The 22,279-nt window shown below is 35.0% G+C and overlaps 3 protein-coding genes and 1 long non-coding RNA gene across 5 annotated transcripts; 1 reads left to right on the top strand and 3 right to left on the bottom strand.

Annotated features, from left to right (window-relative positions):
- On the bottom strand, positions 497–1,208 carry LOC18600899 (18.1 kDa class I heat shock protein). Its single transcript, XM_007031628.2, has one exon. It carries the CDS (start codon positions 1,157–1,159, stop codon positions 638–640), a length of 522 nt encoding a protein of 173 aa, XP_007031690.2. The 5' UTR covers positions 1,160–1,208; the 3' UTR covers positions 497–637.
- Positions 3,357–6,420, top strand: LOC18600898. 2 transcript variants are annotated; one of them, XR_001927336.1, is made up of 2 exons: positions 3,357–3,734; positions 5,862–6,420. It is a non-coding gene; the product is annotated as an uncharacterized LOC18600898 (long non-coding RNA). The 2 variants fall into 2 exon arrangements; XR_001927337.1 differs by having other exon boundaries at positions 5,826–6,420.
- On the bottom strand, positions 8,619–9,410 carry LOC108661717 (protein diaphanous homolog 1-like). Its single transcript, XM_018119358.1, has 2 exons — positions 8,814–9,410; positions 8,619–8,709 (listed from the first exon to the last, which is right to left on the bottom strand). The coding sequence occupies exons 1-2, from the start codon at positions 9,322–9,324 to the stop codon at positions 8,651–8,653; spliced, it is 570 nt and encodes a 189-aa protein (XP_017974847.1). The 5' UTR covers positions 9,325–9,410; the 3' UTR covers positions 8,619–8,650.
- Positions 19,329–20,192, bottom strand: LOC18600896 (retinoic acid receptor RXR-beta). Its single transcript, XM_018119359.1, has 2 exons — positions 19,596–20,192; positions 19,329–19,491 (listed from the first exon to the last, which is right to left on the bottom strand). Exons 1-2 carry the CDS (start codon positions 20,104–20,106, stop codon positions 19,433–19,435), a joined length of 570 nt encoding a protein of 189 aa, XP_017974848.1. The 5' UTR covers positions 20,107–20,192; the 3' UTR covers positions 19,329–19,432.

Here is a 22,279-nt window from a genome sequence, read left to right as displayed (position 1 = left end):
GCCTAAGCACATATGGTCCCATGACAAGCATTACAAATTCCTTCTGTTGGAAAGCAAATCTGATTTGTAGGGAAGCCACTTGCAGAATAATTTTGATTCTGTAATCTAGAGTGGCCAACATGATTATATGTGCAAAATTCTTCATGTATTTGCTTAAGTTAGAGGCAAAATTCTGACAAGTTAAAATTGAAATTAAATTATTTCAAATTATCTTGATTTCTTCAAATCATTCTTTGAGTAAATTTGTATCAAGTCTTTCATTTTTGGTCGTTGAATAAAGTGATTTTGACCCGACTATATGATAATATTAGATTTTGAACAGGTTAAAATTCGGATTGAATATTTTGAGTTAATTATGAGTTATTGAATAAGTGATTTTGATCTGACTAGCTTTTTAAGTGTTTACATTTCCCTTCTGTTCTTCAAATTCTCACTCTGATTTAATGGGTTGCTGAAAATGAGGCTTCAAGAATTAAGTTTCAAGAACAAGCACACCAAGAGAAATCAATGAACTTTATTTATAACTTTGCACGCATTACAAGTATGCACATTACATGAAAGTACAGAACAGACATAACACACGCTTAGAGAAAACATGAAAACGATATTATTTCAATCACACCATTACTTCAGTTTCTCAACCCTTTATCTCCTCAATCTCAACCACTTTCTTCTCTGGTTTCTTCAGTTTTTGTTTGGGGACAGTCACCACAAGCACTCCATTCTCCATTGATGCCTTGACTTCATCAGTCTTTGCATTTTCTGGCGGCCTAAAACTCCTATGGAACTTGCCTTGGCAGCGTTCAACTCTGTGCCACTTATCATTTTTTTCATCCTTTTCCACATTCCTTTCTCCACTAATTTTAAGCACCCTCCCAACATCAACCTCGACTTTCACTTCCTCTTTCTTGAGCCCTGGGAGATCAGATACAAACACATGGGCCTCCGGGGTTTCCTTCCAATCTGTTGGGGTGTTAAGGACAGGGCATTTGTTAATCATAGTAAGGAAGGGGTCATAAATTTCATCACCAAACAACTGGGAGATGAGAGCCATTTTTCTTTTTGGAAAGAATAACTTTGAAAAACGGGAAGTAAATATTAGCTGATGAACTTGATTGGTGCATCTGCCTCTGTGGTTAGCATTACATATATAAAGCATGAATAAGCTGTCTCCTGAACTTTCTTGGGACTTCTTTTATTGATTTCTCTTATTGTAAGTGCTATAGTTTGATGTTCTACTATCTTCCGTTAGTTAATTGAACCTGATAATTCCCTAGAATTGCCAATGGTAGTGTCTCGACCTCTTGCTTTTTCATCATTGCTAAGTCTTGTCAACAGGTGTTTTTAACATCATCTAATGCAAGTTCCGGAAGTGTCTGGATGCTGATCAATATGCACAGATACTGTATCAAAAGGACCTGGACTATCAACCTAAAGTAGGCCCATGTCCTGAATGTCAGCTTTCGGCCTTAAAAGACTTCCCATAATGGGTTTTGTTGCTTGTGTTAAACAAACAGAAAACTCCACATTGCATTGCCTAGCCCAGCTTAAAATATCTGCCGACAAGGAGCTTTTAGTGGGAGGCCAGAATCAGAAAGTTTTCATTAATGCAACTATGTCAACTATATGTCCATTTCATTTCCTCTGAATACTTAGGACAGGACCCAATTTCCTCTTTGCAATCGAGGCCAAGACTGATCATCTGGCACTGCATGTAGCCCATCATTCTATAGAATATATAGTAGAGAGGATAGAGGCATCTCAACCTTTTTGAGAAGTTCATCTCTCTTTTTAATTGTGTTGCAACCCAATCAACAACTTCATTTGCTTTGCAGCTTAACACAACTCATTCTAACAGCATCAAATCTTCTGCTCCATGCTTGTATATCTTACACCAATGGTAATATTTTCCATTCTGAACATGGTTTATTTGAAATACAACACTTATGCTACACCTCAGAAGATCAGATTCTAGTATAATTCTCTGAAACTTTTTCTCCCAAGCTAGTTGGCCGACAAGGAGTTGAATGTTGTTTTAACACCATAATTTCTATTGTCTGTCAACGCTTATGATTGCTCGAGTAGCCAATGAATTCTTCAAGGGTTATCTCATTGTTTCATTAATTAGGCTGAAACGATTCTGGTACATCTTCATTATCGAGCAGTCTAGAACAAAACTTTCGACATTTATAACAAAGGGTCCCAAAATGTTAGGTCTTATCAGTTTCGCTTGATTGTGCTTGGCTTAGAAGCTGTGTGTAGTCAATTGCCTCCCAGGGTACTCCCCAACCATTTTTATCCTCACTCTTAAATGCAAGAGTGCGACCCGACGTGCTGCATATGTAAGATGTCGACAGTCCTTTTACTATACTATTCATATCTATGCTTCTAATTATATGTTTCATTGATTCTCGTCTAGAGTTTTCAGATCTTGTCTCCTTTGCAACGAAGCACCAAAATCAACAGTTCTTGCGGGTTACAAACTATACATTGTTTCACGTGCATTTAATGGGGATTTCCTTAACCAATACGTTACAAACTCACGAAAAATGCAAGAAAATTAGGTGAGAGTTTACTTAATTATATAGCTTTTCAATGCAGTTAAAATGTCACGATTCTCATTAAGGGTAGGGCATGCCCCAAGCTCTCGAATCTTGACTGATTTGATCTATATATATATATATATATGAAATATGAGGTAATTGGATTGTATATTCTTTTGTATTATTTTAAGTGAGCAAAAGCAATTATGAAAATGGTTGTTGTCTTTCAAGTAATCCATCAAAGTGATGATAGTCAATTAAAAATATTGTATGTATTTAAATATATTGGGAGACTCTTTATGTATTATCGAAATTAATTTTAAATTAAATAATCATTTTAAAAAATTAACATGTTATCAGAATAGATATAATTTCTATTGTTATGATCTCTTTCGTTAGTCTCTCCTCCTTGTAAGAAGAGTCTCTCCATCAATCCACTTATTACTAATTGATTTTCAGTTAAATATCCGGCTTAGTAATATTATTGTCATAATATCAAAATCCTAATGAAAATGGACGAATCCATACTCGACAAACACTCCTTTGAATGTTTCAGCTTAGCTTTTCACCATGAGAATTCCTCCACCAATAGGAAGCAGAAAGCTAACAAAGACGACTTTCGAATTGCCTCATCAATGTGATGTTGAGATAAAAGTGTATTAAATTTGGCCACTTGTTTCACACGACTTTTCCCTTTCCATCATCACATCTAAGGTGGACAAGTTATATCAAAGTTTCCCTACTCCTTGTAACGACACTCAACCTTCCTACCAACCATCTTCGATCTTCCCTTGACCAAGTATAAGGTATTTTTCTCCTTTCCGTAAATTAACTCCATCCCCTTTTTCCTAGCATGAAACTTCAGATATACTTGAAGATAATAAGTTCTGATAAACTTCTGATATATACTGATGCATGAAATATTAGATTCCTAGCCAGCTTAATTATTTTTCTTTGAAAAGCTTTTGTTTCTGGTGGCAGGCTACAAAGGGGGTGAAGAAGGGTTGTCAATTAAGCTGACTACGGATGAGGACGCTTTTGTTGACAGAAGATAGAGAGCACAACTGAACATACCCAGAAAAGGCCTGTGTATGAGCAGCCTTGTGCTCTCTTTTCTTCTGTCAATGGAATTTTCTGTCAGAGTTCAGCTCATTCGCTTTCATCAGCATACCAAGTTCAGTTCAACCCAAGGTAATCAAAGATTTTACACGACCCTTGATTTTTTTTTTTAATCTGCAAACTATGATATTGCACCATTTTTTTGTCAGTCAAGCACCTTTCCTACGTCCATAAATTGCACTATCCAAAAAGACAAGGATATTACTTCAATATCCTTGGGAATTGACCCTTAAATATGGAGGTCTTCCACCTCCACTGACCAAGTAAAACCCTCTGTTTTTCTTCCTTCTCCCACCTTACAGCTTTTGCTATCTCCACTCTCGTCTTGCCGTTATGGTTCTCAAATTCCTGTTCTGCATGTCTAGATTTTTCTGGTCAAGCTGTCACACATTTTTGATGATATTCCATGACATGTAATGATAACTGACACGAGGTAGCATCATTTTTCCTGCAGAGTCTTTAATTTTTTCAAAATAAAAGAATAATTGGAAGCCAATGCTTTAATTTAAAGGCTACCAAGTCTTGATCAGCTGATCATTATTTTGTGATTATGACTAATCGTTGTGAAAGAGTTTGGTCAAGGATTTTTTTTTCCTGTTTTGAAAGGCACGAGAGTTTTATTAGAAACTTCATAAAGGGAAAGAGCCTTAAGTTTTACTTACTAAAACAGGGAGAAAAAACATAACAAGAAAATGCCCCAAAAATGTGAATCATTATATAAACTAGCAAAAATAAATTGTTAGCCCAAAAAACTGCGTTACTGTAACTCAAACCCTGTGACAGCACTATCTCTCTTTCCCTGTTTGTCCTCCAAGGCATGTCTCTGAAACCCAAAATTTCTGAAATTTAGATCATGAATGCAGCAATGCTTACTGTTGAATGAGCTGACAAGTATGTTAGTATTATCCAAATTTAGTTCTACACATCCCTCGCACTTCTCTTAATGAAGTAATTCTGACTGGGTCAATACCTGAGTCGCCAAATACCAAACAACATACGCATAGATACATAAACACAGTATAACAATTTGGAACAGTCTTTTCCTATTTATTTCCGGAATGAAAGTCTAAGGCGATGGTTCTGTTTTAAGTCTATTCTTTGTTTGGAGTACAGCTCATGCATAGGATATGATCGAATTAAATATGTCAACCTTAAATTGTTGATAACAAGGGTATGTGACTCAGTTATGTTCGCATTTTATAACTAGGATTTGTTCTATTACATGACACAAATCATCGTCATGTGTTTTACTGCAAGACAGGTTTCAAGTCTGACTGTCTTCTACACCATTGGCTTTTCTTTTTTTTATTCACTGCCATGGCCCCCCATCTACCCCTGGCTTTGTCCCTAGCTTCAAACACGACAAAAGTAGTTTTCCTGTTTTCCATGGGGGAGAAACTGCCAAAGAAAAAGGTCCCGATGAGGACAAAGGGAGAGATTTGATAAGTCTTTCTAGATTCTATTTCTACAAGCAAATTATTCAATGGTTCTTTCTCGTGCTTACTCTGGACCATGCATAGATTGACTTATTGCTTGCTGCTAGTTTGAATTTTGGAGGGTATTCTTTAACTCTTGAGGACAATTTTTCCTTTCTCTTTCCCATTGAAAATAACTTGTTTTCCACAAGTAATACATATTTTATATAATTAATAAGGTAAATTTTACCTACATATTTTATAATTTTTAATTTTATGTGAGTTTTTCATTTTTCCGAGCAATACCATGTGGATAATTTTTGTTTCTATAAGGATTAGGTTATTAATTTTTATCTAGTAAAATTATCAAAATACATCTAATTCAAAATTAGTTTATATATTCACATTTAAAAGAATCTTTGTAATTTTGTTAAATAAAATTAACAGTCTAATCTCTTTTGAAAATAGAAGTTATCCATAAGTTATTAATCCAGAAAAAAAATTACAAAACATCATATAAAAAAATTAAAATTATAAAAGATGTAAGTAAAATTTACTTGAATTAATATCTTTGTATGTGAAATGAATCAGAATTAATCTTCTATTGCTAGTTCTTTGTACATGAAGTTAAAAGAATGATATTAGAGTAAGAATATCAGGAAGTAAACCACCATAGACTTGAAACATAAGTATACAATTTCCTTCAAGGATCATGCATGTTCATGTTGGCTTTGTGTTCATATGAAAGGAATTCTCCTTCTGATGAGATCAATTAGTGTACCAGAGATTAAATTGAGGGACATTAGAATCTGCTCGATTCTGAGTGCAATCTTAAAAAACATCCAATTCGGATTCCACATCAAATCATGCGCGTTCTAATACACAGCTTAGCAGCCAGGCGATTTCTCCAGGATCTCGGGCACTGGACAGCGTATTTGTGCTTGGGAAGATCAATGCCAACGCCTGGAATTAGAGGGGGAATAATGCCAATGCCAGGGATTAGAGGGGAACGAGGAACCAAATCTCAGGCAGCCGCACTGCTATGCAACCATGAGCAAGGGCAATATTGTTTGCACCAGACCTCTTCATGGCTTTTCCTTCCACTGATTCTTAACATTTACCCCTAATCACTCTGAAAAGTTGTTGTGATTCGGCCAAAATTGCAAAAACCAGAATCTAAAGGCTTGGAACCCCAAGAATCTATGGAAATTCCATAAATCACTGTGCCTTATTTTTTGTGGCTGCTGACTACTGTGATTGAATTCAACCATGATTGAAATCATTTACATTCTGATAACATATAATTTTTAGTCATTTATAAAGACAGAATCAGGAATTCATCATATTAACAAGGTTTGGACAAACTCCTGCAATCAATCCCTCACTGGTACTGCAATCAATACCAGTTGTATTGACAACATTGAAATAGCCACAATCAAGGGAGAAAAAAATGAACATTACACAAACCAAATGGTAGATAGAATTGCTTCAAGGCATTAATGATCAGAAAAATTGGCCTTCTCTTATTGTTTAGTGAATATCTTCAAAATAATAAAAAGAAACTACTATACAAAATTTACTTTCCTCTATCATTTATCAATTGTTATATGGAGGGGGAAAAGGACTAATTAAAGTGATAATTGTTTAGCCAAAGATAAATCTTTTGGAAGGATGATCTTTGGGGCACGAACTTATTGTTCTTTCTCCTTAGTTGGTGTTGCTCTCTGCTGTCTAGCTCTATGGCTCACGTTTCCTTTTTCTAGTCTCAATTCCTGAAAGGAATCTATTTACTTGTTGAATACATATAAATGCACTGTTTCACCCCCTCAAATGAAGAACGTTTAGAAAATGTTGTTCTTTGCCAACTTATGGACCTTATGGTTATGCAGAAATGAGACCATTTTAGAGGTAAGAAGTTTGACGTTAAGCAGATTGTAGACATGCCCTTTATTAGACTCTCTTTATGGTGCAAGGGGAAGTGGCAAATGGGGCACATCCCCACTGACCTCTATATATTTAACCCTAATCTTCTTTCTAGCAGTTACAAAAACCCAAAGCACAAGGTAAGCACCAGCTGGTCACCTCCACCACTAAGATATCTCAAATTAAATTCTGATGGAGCGTTAAAAGGCAAACCTGGCCCTGCACATTGGTATGGAGGAATCAAATTAATCAGAATTTAAAGCCATTCAGGAAGGAATTAATTTCTTTCTTTCTTCCCCTTGGGCTGCTACCCACTGTCTTGAGGTTGAATGTGATTCTTCTAATGTCATTAACTGGATCAAAGACCACAATAAAGTTCCATGGCGCAGGAAAATTATTTCAAATGCTATTGAGTCTTGTCTACGTAGCCACACTGGGATATCCTTCTCTCACATCCCAAGGGAAGCCAATTCAGTGGCAGACGGCCTCGCAAAAGCTGGGGTTTTGAGAACCTCCAACTTCAAAGCTTACTTTGATATCTGCCCAGGAAGAACACACCAAGATTCTACTGCTCTTGGCTAATCTCAACGACCTTGGACATGGTTTGAGATTCTTAATGTTGTCAATGCTCATGAGACGAAAGCCATTCCTTTCTCTCGGTTAGAATGATTTGCCTTTGTCCTTTTCACATAGGTTTTGTGGCCTATGAGGATTCTCTCATCTTTCTGCCTGTCCTCTCTTTGGGACACTTTTGTTTTCCAGCAAGTCCTTTGACTTTGTCTCTGTTAATCTCTTTTTGAGACAAATTCAGCGATAAAATTCTAACCTTTAAAAAAAAAGAAGATGCAGAAGCAAAAAATAACTGAATTCGCACCCGAGCATTTGATTTATTAGTTGACATATTATCTCCCTGTCTAAATATTAAGGTTCGAATCCCCCTTCCTTAATTATAAAAAAGAAAAAAACTGAATTCCACTTAAAACTTAAAAGGTAGTATTTTATTATAGAAAAAAAAAAGAACTTAAATGACAGCATTTCTTAATTCTACATAAACAAGCGAAAACATTAGAGTTATGTATAGCCAAGAAACCTAAATGACATAAACAAGTAATTCTATTTTCAAGTAACATAAATGACAACTTTTTTTTTCACTTTAGAATATTAAAATTAATAGCCAAAATATAGAAATAGAATTTCAAGAAGGCTTATTTGAATAGCATATCTCAACATTGTTGATGGAGTACAAATCTTGAGCACATTATGAAATGTGGCGAAGGAAATTTCCCAAAGCTAAGTAGATTATTGCCGTTTAGCTTTCTACTAAAACTATATTGAAAACAATTATATATAGCTCAAATTTTCATCAAGGAAGTGGAGGAGTCTTGCAGCGCTTGGTGTTTCAAAGTTTGGAGACTGTACTTTGTTTGTTTTGAACAAAAAGATTGTAACTATTCTGGTTCTGGTAATCATTCTTAACCAAAAATGATGAAACATAGAGAAAGAAACAATGTTCAATAAAGAAAGCTTTTATTAATATTAACTTGGATTACAATGCATAGCTCTCATTCTTCTGCTCTTTTATTCTCAAATAGGATGATCCTGACAAGTTTTCTCATGTGGTAAAAAAATTCTAGTACTATCAAAGAAAATCTAGTTATTCTTGCAATGTTCATAGCAGGAATTCACGAAACTCTGTGCTTCACGGGCATCTGCAACACGAAAAGATTAACAAACATTAATCATAGATTTGAAAATCTAGTTGAATTGCATGTATGAATGAAAGAGAAAAAGTGTAGTGAAATTATATATGTACCCGAGACTGAAATGGGGGAGACAGAATGTGCACAGTTCTCAGTGCAATTGTAAACAACATTTGACATTCGAATTCCACATCGTAGCATGCAAAGACCAGCGCAAATCTTAGCAGCAAAGCGGTTTCTCTTAAATCTCTGGCACTGGAGGGCACACTTTCCAACACATTTACGCTTAGGAAGATCAATGCCAATGCCTGGAATGATTGGGGGAATAATACCACCACCAGGGATTAGAGGGGGAACCACACCATCACCAGGGAATGGAGGGGGAACCACATCATCACCTGGAATCACCAGACCACCGCCAGGGGGGAGCATACCGCCACCAGGGAGAAGCTGATCGCTACCAGGGATCGCAGGGGAAGGAAGACCACCTGGGACTGTAGGGGGATTTGGTGCGGGAATAGCTCCTGGTGTTTGAGGAGCAGGAGGAGTATTGCTACCAGGTTGCCCCATTACCAGTGCAACCATAAGCAAGAGCTCAAGAACTATCATGGCTTTTCCTTCCATTGCTTCTTATCTGTTACCTTTACACTCTTTTTCACTCTCTAAGAATTGCTGTGGTTTGGCAGAATCGCAGAACTCTAGAATTTATAAGCTCGGAAACCAATAATATATGGAAGTCCAATGATCTCTAGGCATGATTCTTGGTGTTCATGGTGGCCTTAATTAGACAACTGTGATTGAACCATGATTGAAATCATTTACCATTGGAGAACACAACTCAAGCTATGTATTAAAACATGGGATTTGGAATGCAAGCTGTTAGCTTCATATAATTGAAAAATAATGACGGAATTTCTTGCATTCTTAAAGGATTAATTAAGGAATCAATCCCTTTGATAAAGGATTACCTCTTCACAGCTTAGTCCCTCCTATCAATCACTAAACTTCAGGGGTTACCTTAGAATATATTATCAATTGAGCAATGTGACACAAAAATAATACTCAAATAAAACAGAAATTATTCCCAAAAATAAAATGTCATGGCAAAGAGAATACTCCCTATTGGCAAATATCTAATGGATTTTATTATAGTAAAATCATTAATACAAAGGTTTTTTTTTTAATTTTTAAGTAAGTTTCTCATCTAATGTAGAATATTACTGTCGTTTATATATATAAAAAATTCTTAATTAATAAAAATATCTAAACTTTAAAAACTTTTCGTATTCCATCAACATGTATAGAATAATAATAATAATCCCATTATCAAATTTAAGTACAAAAATTTGGTGGAGGGGAGAAGAAAGGGTAAGAAGGTGGTAATGGTTCAATGGATTTTGTTCTATAGTGGTTGGGAGTTGTTTAATGGTTCTTGTTGGGTGAGAATTGAAGTTCGATTTATGTTGTTGTTTGTGTTGTAATGGATTTTGTCCTACCGTGATTTTTGTTAAGTGAAATTTTGAATTGACTTTTATATTATTTTTGGTGCTCTTTCATTGTCGAGTATTTCTAATTTTTAAAGATAAATATGTATTATATTTAGGCGTTGTTTATTTTCTTTACTATTGTTACGTTATGTCTTTTATGACCGTGCAGCTGTCACATATGATCTTCCTTGACATGATCTTCAACATTATTAATAAAAAAATTTTCATTAATGGGGAAAAAAACATAATAATCTTATTATCATATTAATAAAAAAGTTTTTATTAGTATTTGGAGAATGGAGATTAGAGGTTTTTCTTTATATTTTCACTATTGATATGAAGAATGGACAGGCATCTGATGTGACTAAATGCCGTCCCCACCTTCTTATGACTCTCAAGTGCTAGAGACTGATGAACATGATGTCGATTAGGATGCCCACATTCCTTTTTTTAGCAACAGTATGTTGCACAATGATGCTTCAATTATGCTCCATTGACCCTGCTTTTTGAGTTCTAGCTAGCTCCTGTCTCATCACTGCACCCTGAAACACCAAGATTGACAATTTTTATATATATTATTTCTTTTTTCTTTCAATAGTTTGGCAGTTTCAATGTCAATATTGATATTATTATTAAAATAAAATACACTGCTAGGATTGGGAAATGCATATAACTAAGTGATCCAAGTTTAGTTTCCACCTGAAAGAAAATCCACCAAGAAAATGAAAGTGAAAGAAGATAATTACTTGATATTTGCTTAATCAATGTGATGTTGATAAACAAGGGGATTCCCTTTCTCATCCCACTTTCACAGTTGAGTGCCCTTTCTCAACCAACTTTTCTCATCCCTCTCCATCCATCTTCTTCCCTTGTCAATCTAGAGAGCTTTCCAAATAAAAAAGAATGGAGAATTATCCAGATATGAAGATAAACAACATCTAGTTCCAAATTCTTATGTAAACATGTGCAACTTTTGTTCTGTCCTTTCAAAAGGGATGTTCCTCCTTGGTGCAAAGAGGGTGAAGAAAAGTTCCAAGCTGGATTTTTCTTGACAGGCCATGATGATTGCATTTTGTTGACAGAAGATAGAGAGCACAGCTGAACATACACAGAAAAGGCCTGTGCATGAGCAGTTTTGTGCTCTCTGCTCTTCTGTCAACTTAATTTTATGCCACTGCTTCACTTCATTGATTTCCTTCTGTCATCCCAAAACTTCAATCAGGGTGAGGTATGTTTCTGCTTAAAACTATCTATGTTATTACACTAAGGATTAGAATTTGCATGCGAAAACTCGCCAAAGCAAGCTTCCAGGCCTAGAATAGCTACTGCTCTTAAACTTCTTCTCTGAAATCCACCTTCCTTCTTGCCTTAGGGTCACAGTTCTGATCAGATAGCAGAGGGTCAAGATGGAATCTGTTAGCTAAGACCATAATAACTCTTTTAGCATAATTAAACAAGCTCCATGTTACTAATCTATGATCATATATAGCACAAATCTTTTAAGCTCCATCCAATTCTCAGTGATTACATAACAATGAGAAATAGGTACTACAATTTTGTTTTCCTGTGGAGTTGTACTTAGTTTAGTTAAAAAAATAATAAGAACAAAAGGAAGGTCAATGCATTTGAAAGAAGGGAACTCTTGAGCTGATAATTATTAATTTTCTGGTGATTGCGACTAACTTTTTCGCTAGAGGGTAGTTGAGGACTTGACCATCCGCACTGATCTCAAATGGATGACAAATGAGCAGCTTCCACAATAACTCAAATCCTGTGAAACCATCATCTTTTTTGTTTGCTTTTTCCGACTGTTCTACAAGGCATGTTATTGTTAAACTGATCAAAATCTTGGGTACTTTTCTAGACAAGGAACTACAGCAATCCTTACTCTTGGATGAGGATGAACACACAATTATCCAAGCAAGGAGGCTACTGCAAAACCACTTAACTCCTAAACTCTAATCCAACACACAATTTTTCAGTCTATTTACATTTTTGGTACCCTTTAATCTTTTTTCCAATGGAATGCAGCCCAAGCAGGAGGATGAACGGTCTTATATTGCTGCTATTCTTAAATTCTCAAGTTCAAATTCTCCTCCCAAGCTATCAAAACAAAACCAAAAAACAAAAGAAAAAAGAATTGAAGAAAAAAGATCACATTATTGAAATTCAGTTGATAACATCTTTGCTTTGCTAGCTTACACTTGAATTGATTTGCTACCAGCTATGAACCTTGTCCGTGGCAGCCCTATGACCTCTTCTTCATGGCTGTTAGTGCTCCATGGGGTGAAAAATGTAACACCGGCATAAACAACAATGGATGATAACTATTCCCTACTTTTTGAGGGGGAAATGTTGGAGAAAATTTAATGCCAAACAAATAATAGGCCCCATTTTGCACCAATGTATTCAAAACCCACTCTTCTATATTGGCAAATTCACTCAACATCAAAAAGTTATGTTAGCTAAGACTGCCTTGACAGCTTACATAGAAAAATTTCATCTCGTAGTCCCCAAGTTGAGCAAAGCCTCCCAGCATGGGAAAGATATTTCATAGATCAGTCATTGATTTTGCACCATTTTTTTGTCAGTCAAGCACCTTTCCTACATCCACAAATTGCACCATCCAAAAAGACAAGGATATTACTTTAATATCCTTGGGAATTGACCCTTAAATATGGAGGTCTTCCACCTACACTGACCAAGTAAAACCCTCTGTTTTTCTTCCTTCTCCCACCTTACAGCTTTTGCTATCGCCACTCTTGTCTTGCCGTTATGGTTCTCAAATTCCTGTTCAGCATGTCTATATTTTTCTGGTCAAACTGTCACACATTTTTGATGGTTTTCCATGACATGCAATGATAACTGACAGGAGGTAGCATCATTTTTCCTGCAGAGTCTTTAATTTTTTCAAAATAAAAGAATAATTGGAAGCCAATGCATTAATTTAAAGGCTACGAAGTCTTGATCAGCTGATCATTATTTAGTGATTATGACTAATCGTTGTGAAAGAATTTGGTCAAGGATTTTTTTTTCCTGTTTTGAAAGGCACGAGAGTTTTATTAGAAACTTCATAAAGGGCAAGAGCCTTAAGTTTTACTTACTAAAACAGGGAGAAAAAACATAACAAGAAAATGCCCCAAAAATGTGAATCATTACATAAACTAGCAAAAATAAATTGTTAGCCCAAAAAACTGCGTTACTGTAACTCAAACCTTGTGACAGCACTATTTCTCTTTCCCTGTTTGTCCTCCAAGGCATGTCTCTGAAACCCAAAATTTCTGAAATTTAGATCATGAATGCAGCAATGCTTACTGTTGAATGAGCTGACAAGTATGTTAGTATTATCCAAATTTAGTTCTACACATCCCTCGCACTTCTCTTAATGAAGTAATTCTGACTGTGTCGATACCTGAGTCGCCAAACACCAATCAACATATGCATAGATACATAAACAAAGTATAACAATTTGGAACAGTCTTTTCCTATTTATTTCCGGAATGAAAGTATAAGGCGATGGTTTTGTTTCAAGTCTATTCTTTGTTTGGAGTACAGCTCATGCATAGGATATGATCGAATTAAATATGTCAACCTTGAATTGTTAATAACAAGGGTATGTGACTCAGTTATGTTCGCATTTTATAACTAAGATTTGTTCTACTACATGACACAAATCATTGTCGTGGTTTACTGCAAGACATGTTTCAAGTCTGAATGTCTTTACACCATTGGTTTTTCTTTTTTAAGAAATTTATGAAAAAAAATCTTTTTCGTAAGCCCAATTCAAAAATATTATTTTTTATAATTTTAACTATTTTTTATCAATTTTTGACATTACCTTTTAAACAATTTCAGATAAATTAAAATGGTTTCAGTTTTCTCTCTCCTACCATCCAGATAAAAATTTCAAAATTAAATCTTGATTTCTCTCTTTGCTCAAATATGTCTATCTCGCCATCCAATTTACAGAACTGATATTAAGCTCTTTTTTATTTTATTTTATTTTTTTGGATAGTGGATCTTGGGGTTCTTAAGGGCGATGAACAGCGATTTTGCTCTTTGTAAGCAGCGATTTTGCTCAAGGAAAAAGAACAGCTAAAGCATGTTTGATGAGTTTTATGGTGGTTCACGGTTTTGTTGTATTTGAGATTGGGATGATTGTTAAGCATATTTGCTAGAGATTTTGATTTTTTTTATGAGATTTTGAGTTGAAATTGTTCAGGAAATATTTTGTAAAGATGATATATTTTGTTTTTGTATAAGGGGAGTAAGCAAGGCCTCCCGATAGGTATATATTTTCTCTTACTTTGAAGGGTTATGGAGTTTTGTAACTTATCTTTTATGAAATGCACAATTTCATGGCTTAGCAAAAAAAAAATGTGTGTTTTAGGTTCTTGAGTATATTGGTTTATTCATAAAATCCCAAAATTGAGTTTACTGATTTTTAGGTATTACGTGATTTAATCATTGTGTGACTAGTTTTTAGGTATTACGTGATTGATTTTAAGTATTACGTGATTGGTTTTAGGTATTACGTGACTAATTTTTAGATATTGCCTGACTAATTTTTAAGTAATACCTAAGTCACACAATGCCTTACTAACAAGTCACGCAATGCCTATTAACTAGTCACACAATGCCTTATCAGAAACTAGTCACACAATGCCTTATCAGAAACTAGTCATGCAATACCCAAAGTTAGTAACGCAATGCTTATCAACTAGTCACACAATGCCTTATCAAAAACTAGTCACGCAATACCTATCAACTAGTCACGCAATGCCCTATTAGAAACTAGTCACGCAATGTCTTATCAAAAACTAGTCACGCAATGCCTATCAACTAGTCACGCAATACCTTATCATAAACTAATCACGCAATGTCTTATCAAAAATTAGTCACGCAATATCCAAAGTCAATCACGAAATATCTAAAGTCAGTCACGCAATGCCTAAAAACTAGTCACGTAATTCTAAAAAATCACAAAAACTACTGAATTTCATTTAATAAGATCAACAACTTCAAACGATAAACTATATTCCATTTAACAACATAATTAACGAATATGAATGCTCAAAATGTTTAAAAGTTTTTCTTCATATATCAAAAATCACTCTAAAATGTTTAAAAATACTCAAAACGCTCACAGGTTTTCTTCGTGTATTAAAAACTACTCCAAAATACTCAAAATACTTAACTATTTTTCTTTCTAGTAAGGAATACTCCAGAGATGAATAATCTGGTGAGGAAAACTCAAAAAATATGAGTCAGTTTAAGGCGCAAATCTAAATATACTTGACCAGTTAATAGGTTTCGAGTTGAGAAGCGGAGTCAAATAAATGGGTCGATTTCATTAAGAGTAATTTTGTCCAAATTTTAATTCTCTTGACTAAAAACAATTAAAATTATGAAGAAATTTATTGTCAAAAACACGTTATGCATAAGTCCCATTTTAAAAAAAAAAACCTTTTTTTTTTTATTCTTTGCCATGGCCACCCATCTACCCCTGGCTTTGTCCCTAGCTTCAAACACGACAAAAGTAGTTTTCCTGTTTTCCATGAGGGAGAAACTGCCGAAGAAAAAGGTCCCGACGAGGACAAACTCATTTTCTTCGGGGAGAGATTGGATAAATCTTTTTAGATTCTATTTCTACAAGCAAATTATTCAATGGTTCTTTCTCGTGCTTGCTTTGGACCATGCATAGATTGATTTATTGCTTACTGCTAGTTTGAATTTTGGGGGGTATTCTTTAACTCTTGAGGGCCATTTTTCCTTTCTCTTTCCCTTTGAAAATAACTTGTTTTCCACAAGTAATACATATTTTATATAATTAATAAGGTAAATTTTACCTACATATTTTATATTTTTAATTTTATGTGAGTTTTTCGTTTTTTCGAGTAATATCATGTGGATAATTTTTGTTTCTATAAGGATTAGGTTATTAAGTTTTATCTAGTAAAATTATCAAAACACATCTAATTCAAAATTAGTTTATATATTCACATTTAAAAGAATCTTTGTAATTTTATTAAATAAAATGAACAGTCTAATCTCTTTTGAAAACAAAAGTTATCCATAAGTTATTAATCCAGAAAAAAATTACAAAATATCATATGAAAAAAATTAAAATTATAAAAGATGTAAGTAAAATTTACTTGAATTAATATCTTGTATGTGAAATGAAGTAGAATTAATCTTCCATTGCTAGTTCTTTGTACATGAAGTTAAAAGAATGATATTAGAGTAAGAATATCAGGAAGTAAACCACCATAGATTTGAAACATAAGAATACAATTTCCTTCAAGGATCATGCATGTTCATGTTGGCTTTGTGTTCATATGAAAGGAATTCTCCTTCTGATGAGATCAATTAGTGTACCAGAGATTAAATTGAGGGACATTAGAATCTGCTCGATTCTGAGTGCAATCATAAACAACATCCAATTCGGATTCCACATCCAATCATGCACGTTCTAATACACAGCTTAGCAGCCAGGCGATTTCTCCAGGATCTCGGGCACTGGACAGCATATTTGTGCTTGGGAAGATCAATGCCAACGCCTGGAATTAGAGGGGGAATAATGCCAATGCCAGGGATTAGAAGGGAACGAGGAACCAAATCTCAGGCTGCCCCACTGCTATGCAACCATGAGCAAGGGCAATACTGTTTGCACCAGACCTCTTCATGGCTTTTCCTTCCATTGATTCTTAACAGTTACCTCTAATCACTCTGAAAAGCTGCCGTGATTCGGCCAAAATTGCAGAAACCAGAATCTAAAGGCTTGGAACCCCAAGAATCTATGGAAATTCCATAAATCACTGTGCCTTATTTTTTGTGACTGCTGACAACTGTGATTGAATTCAACCATGATTGAAATCATTTACATTCTGACAACATATAATTTTTGGTCATTTATAAAAACAGAATCAGGAATTCATCATATTAACAAGGTTTGGACATAAACTCCTATAATCAATCCCTCACTGGTACTGCAATCAAGACCAGTTGTATTGACAACATTGAAATAGCCACAATCAAGGGAGAAAAAAATGAACATCACACAGACCAAATGGTAGATAGAATTGCTTCAAGGCATTAATGATCAGAAAAATTGGCCTTCTCTTATTGTTTAGTGAATATCTTGAAAATAATAAAAAGAAATTACTATACAAAATTTACTTTCCTCTATCATTTATCAATTGTTATATAGAGGGGGGAAAGGACTAATTAAAGTGATAATTGTTTAGCCGAAGATAAATCTTTTGGAAGGATGAACTTTGGGGCACGAACTTCTTGTTCTTTTATCTTAGTTGGTGTTGCTCTCTGCTGTCTAGCTCTAAGGCTCATGTTTCCTTTTTCAAGTCTCAATTCCTGAAAGGAATCTATTTACTTGTTGAATACATATAAATGCACTGAACGATTAGAAAATGTTGTTCTTTGCCAACTTATGGACCTTATGGTTATGCAGAAATGAGACGAGTTTTAGAGGTAAGAAGTTTGACGTTAAGCAGATTGTAGACATGCCCTTTCTTAGACTCTCTTTATGGTGCAAAGGGAAGTGGCAAATGGGGCAAATCCCCACTGACCTCTATATATTTAACCCTAATCTTCTTTCTAGCAGTTACAAAAACCCAAAGCACAAGGTAAGCACCAGCTGGTCACCTGCACCACTAAGATATCTCAAATTAAATTCTGGTGTAGCGGCAAAAGGCAAACCTGGCCCTACTGACATCAGAGAGGTTCTCAGGGATCACCTTGGCTATATAAGAAGCACCTTCTCTATGCACATTGGTATGGAGGAATCATATTACTCAGAATTTGAAGCCATTCAGGAAGGAATTAGTTTCATTCTTTCTTCCCCTTGGGCTGCTACCCACTGTCTTGAAGTTGAATGTGATTCTTCTAATGTCATTAACTGGATCCAAGACCACAATAAAGTTCCATGGCGCATGAAAATTATTTCAAATGCTATTGAGTCTTGTCTACGTAGCCACACTGGTATATCCTTCTCTCACATCCCAAGGGAAGCCAATTCAGTGGCAGACGGCCTCGCAAAAGCTGGGGTTTTGAGAACCTCCAACTTCAAAGCTTACTTTGATATCTGCCCAGGAAGAACACACCAAGATTCTACTGCTCTTGGCTAATCTCAACGACCCCGGACATGGTTGAGATTCCTAATGTTGTCAATGCTCATGAGACGAAAGCCATTCCTTTCTCTAGGTTAGAATGATTTGTCTTTGTCCTTTTCACATAGGTTTTGTGGCCTATGAGGATTCTCTCATCTTTCTGCCTGTCCTCTCTTTGGGGACACTTTTGTTTTCCAGCAAGTCCTTTGACTTTGTTCCTGTTAATCTCTGTTTGAGACAAATTCAGCGATAAAATTCTAACCTTTCCCAAAAAAAAAAGAAGATGCATAAGCAAGAAACAACTCAATTCGCACTCAAGCATTTGACTTATTAGTTGGTGTATTATCTCTCTGTCTAAATAGCAGGGTTTAAATCCCCTTCCAATTATAAAAAAAAAAAAGAAAAAATTGAATTCCACTTAAAACTTAAAAAGTAATATTTTATTATATAAAAAAAAAGAACCTAAATGACAGAATTTCTTGATTCTACATAAAAAAGTGAAAACATTAAAATTATACAACATTTCTTGATTCTACATAAACAAGTGAAAACATTAAAGTTATATATAGCCAAAGAACCTAAATGACGTAAACAAGTGATTCTATTTTCAAGGAACATAAAGGACAACTTTTTTTTTTCTCTTTAGAACATTAAAATGAATTTCAAGAAGGCTTATTTCAATAGCATATCTCAACATTGGTGATGTAGTACAAATCTTGGGCACACATTATGAAATGTGGCAAAGGAAATTTCCCAAAGCTAAGTAGATTATTGCCGTTTAGCTTGCTACTGAAACTATGTTCAAAACAATTATATATAGCTCAAATTTTCATCAAGAAATTGGAGAAGTCTTGCAGTGCTTGGTGTTTCAATGTTTGAAGACTGTACTTTGTTTGCTTTGAACAAAAAGATTGTAACTATTCTGGTTCAGGTAATCATTCTTAACCAAAAATGATGAAACATAGAGAAAGAAACAATGTTCAATAAAGAAAGCTTTTATTAATATTAACTTGGATTACAATGCATAGCTCTCATTCTTCTGCTCTTTTATTCTCAAATAGGATGATCCTGACAAGTTTTCTCATGTGGTAAGAAAATTCTAGTACTATCAAAGAAAATCTAGTTATTCTTGCAACGTTCATAGCAGGAATTCACGAAACTCTGTGCTTCACGGGCATCTGCAACACAAAAAGAATACCAAACATTAATCATAGATTTGAAAATCTAGTTGAATTGCATGTATGAATGAAAGAGAAAAAGTGTAGTGAAATTATATATGTACCCGAGATTGAAATGGGGGAGACAGAATGTGCACAGTTCTCAGTGCAATTGTAAACAACATTTGACATTCGAATTCCACATCGTAGCATGCAAAGACCAGCGCAAATCTTAGCAGCAAAGCGGTTTCTCTTAAATCTCTGGCACAGGAGAGCACACTTTCCAACACATTTACGCTTAGGAAGATCAATACCAATGCCTGGAATGAAAGGGGGAATAATACCACCACCAGGGATTAGAGGGGGAACCACACCATCACCAGGGTATAGAGGGGGAGCCACACCATCACCTGGAATCACCAGACCACCACCAGGGGGGAGCATACCGCCACCAGGGAGAAGCTGATCGCTACCAGGGATCGCAGGGGAAGGAAGACCACCTGGGACTGTAGGGGGATTTGGTGCGGGAATAGCTCCTGGTGTTTGAGGAGCAGGAGGAGTATTGCTACCAGGTTGCCCCGTTACCAGTGCAACCATAAGCAAGAGCTCAAGAACTATCATGGCTTTTCCTTCCATTGCTTCTTATCTGTTACCTTTACACTCTTTTTCACTCTCTAAGAATTGCTGTGGTTTGGCAGAATCGCAGAACTCTAGAATTTATAAGCTCGGAAACCAATAATATATGGAAGTCCAATGATCTCTAGGCATGATTCTTGGTGTTCATGGTGGCCTTAATTAGACAACTGTGATTGAACCATGATTGAAATCATTTACCATTGGAGAACATAACTCAAGTTATGTATTAAAACATGGGATTTGGAATGCAAGCTGTTTAGCTTCATATAATTGAAACATAATGACGGAATTTCTTGCATTCTTAAAGGATTAATTAAGGAATCAATCCCTTTGATAAAGGAAATTACCTCTTCACAGCTTAGTTCCTCCTATCAATCACTGAACTTCAGGGGTTACCTTAGAATATATTATCACTTGAGCAACGTGACACAAAAATAATACTCAAATAAAACAGAAATTATTCCAAAAAATAAAATGTCATGGCAAAGAGAATACTCCCTATTGGCAAATATCTAATGGATTTTATTATAATAAAATCATTAATACAAAGTTTTTTTTTAACTTTTAAGTAAGTTTCTCATCTAATGTAGAACATTGCTGTCGTTTATATATATATATAAAATTCTTAATTAATAAAAATATCTAAACTTTAAAAACCTTTCGTATTCCATCAACATGTATAGAATAATAATAATAATCCCATTATCAAATTTAAGTACAAAAATTTGGTGAAGGGGAGAAGAAAGGGTAAGAAGGTGGTAATGGTTCGATGGATTTTATTCTATAGTGGTTGGGAGTTGTTTAATGGTTCTTGTTGGGTGAAAATTGAAGTTAGATTTATGTTGTTGTAGGTGTTGCAATGTTTTTGTCCTACGGTGGTTTTTGGTAAGTGAAATTTTGGATTGATTTTTATATTTTTTTTTATGTTCTTTTATTGTTGAGTATTTCTGATTTTTAAAGATAAATATGTATTATATTTAGATTTCTATTGTTACATTATGTCTTTATAACCATGCAGCTATCATATATGATCTTCCTTGAAATGATCTTCAACATTATTAATAAAAAAATTTCCATTAATTGAGAAAAAAATATAATAATCCCATTATCATACTAATAAAAAAGTATTTATTAGTATTTGGAGAATGGAGATTAGAGGTTTTTCTTTATATTTTCACTATGGATATGAAGAATGGACAGGCATCCGATGTGACCAAATGCCGCCCCCACCTTCTTATGACTCTCAAGTGCTAGAGACTGATGAACATGATGTCGATTAGGATGCCCACATTCCTTTTTTTAGCAACAGTATGTTGCACAATGATGCTTCAATTATGCTCCATTGACCCTGCTTTTTGAGTTCTAGCTAGCTCCTGTCTCATCACTACACCCTGAAACACAAAGATTGACAATTTTTATATATATTATTTCTTTTTTCTTTCAATAGTTTAGCAGTTTCAATGTCAATATTGATATTATTATTAAAATAAAATACACCGGTAGGATTGGGAAATGCATGTAACTAAGTGATCCAAGTTTAGTTTCCACCTGAAAGAAAATCCACCAAGAAAGTGAAAGTGAAAGAAGATAATTACTTGATATGTGCTTAATCAATGTGATGTTGATAAACAAGGGGATTCCCTTTCTCGTCCCATTTTCACAGTTGAGTGCCCTTTCTCAACCAACTTTTCTCATCCCTCTCCATCCATCTTCTTCCCTTGTCAATCTAGAGAGCTTTCCAAATAAAAAAGAATGGAGAATTATCCAGATATGAAGATAAACAATATCTAGTTCCAAATTCTTATGTGAACATGTGTAACTTTTGTCTGTCCTTTCAAAAGGGATGTTCCTCCGTGGTGCAAAGAAGGTGAAGAAAAGTTCAAAGCTGGCTTTCCCTTGACAGGCCATGATGATTGCATTTTGTTGACAGAAGATAGAGAGCACAGCTGAACATACACAGAAAGGGCCTGTGCATGAGCAGTTTTGTGCTCTCTGCTCTTCTGTCAACTTAATTTTATGCCACTGCTTCACTTCATTGATTTCCTCCTGTCATCCCAAAACTTCAATCAGGGTGAGGTATGTTTCTGCTTAAAACTATCTATGTTATTACACTAAGGATTAGAATTTGCATGCGAAAACTCGCCAAAGCAAGGCTTCCAGGCCTTGAATAGCT

Source organism: Theobroma cacao, chromosome 4 (genome assembly GCF_000208745.1).
Source record: "Theobroma cacao cultivar B97-61/B2 chromosome 4, Criollo_cocoa_genome_V2, whole genome shotgun sequence".
NCBI classification, from domain to species: Eukaryota; Viridiplantae; Streptophyta; class Magnoliopsida; order Malvales; family Malvaceae; genus Theobroma; species Theobroma cacao.
This window is presented reverse-complemented; position numbering and strand designations above follow the sequence as displayed.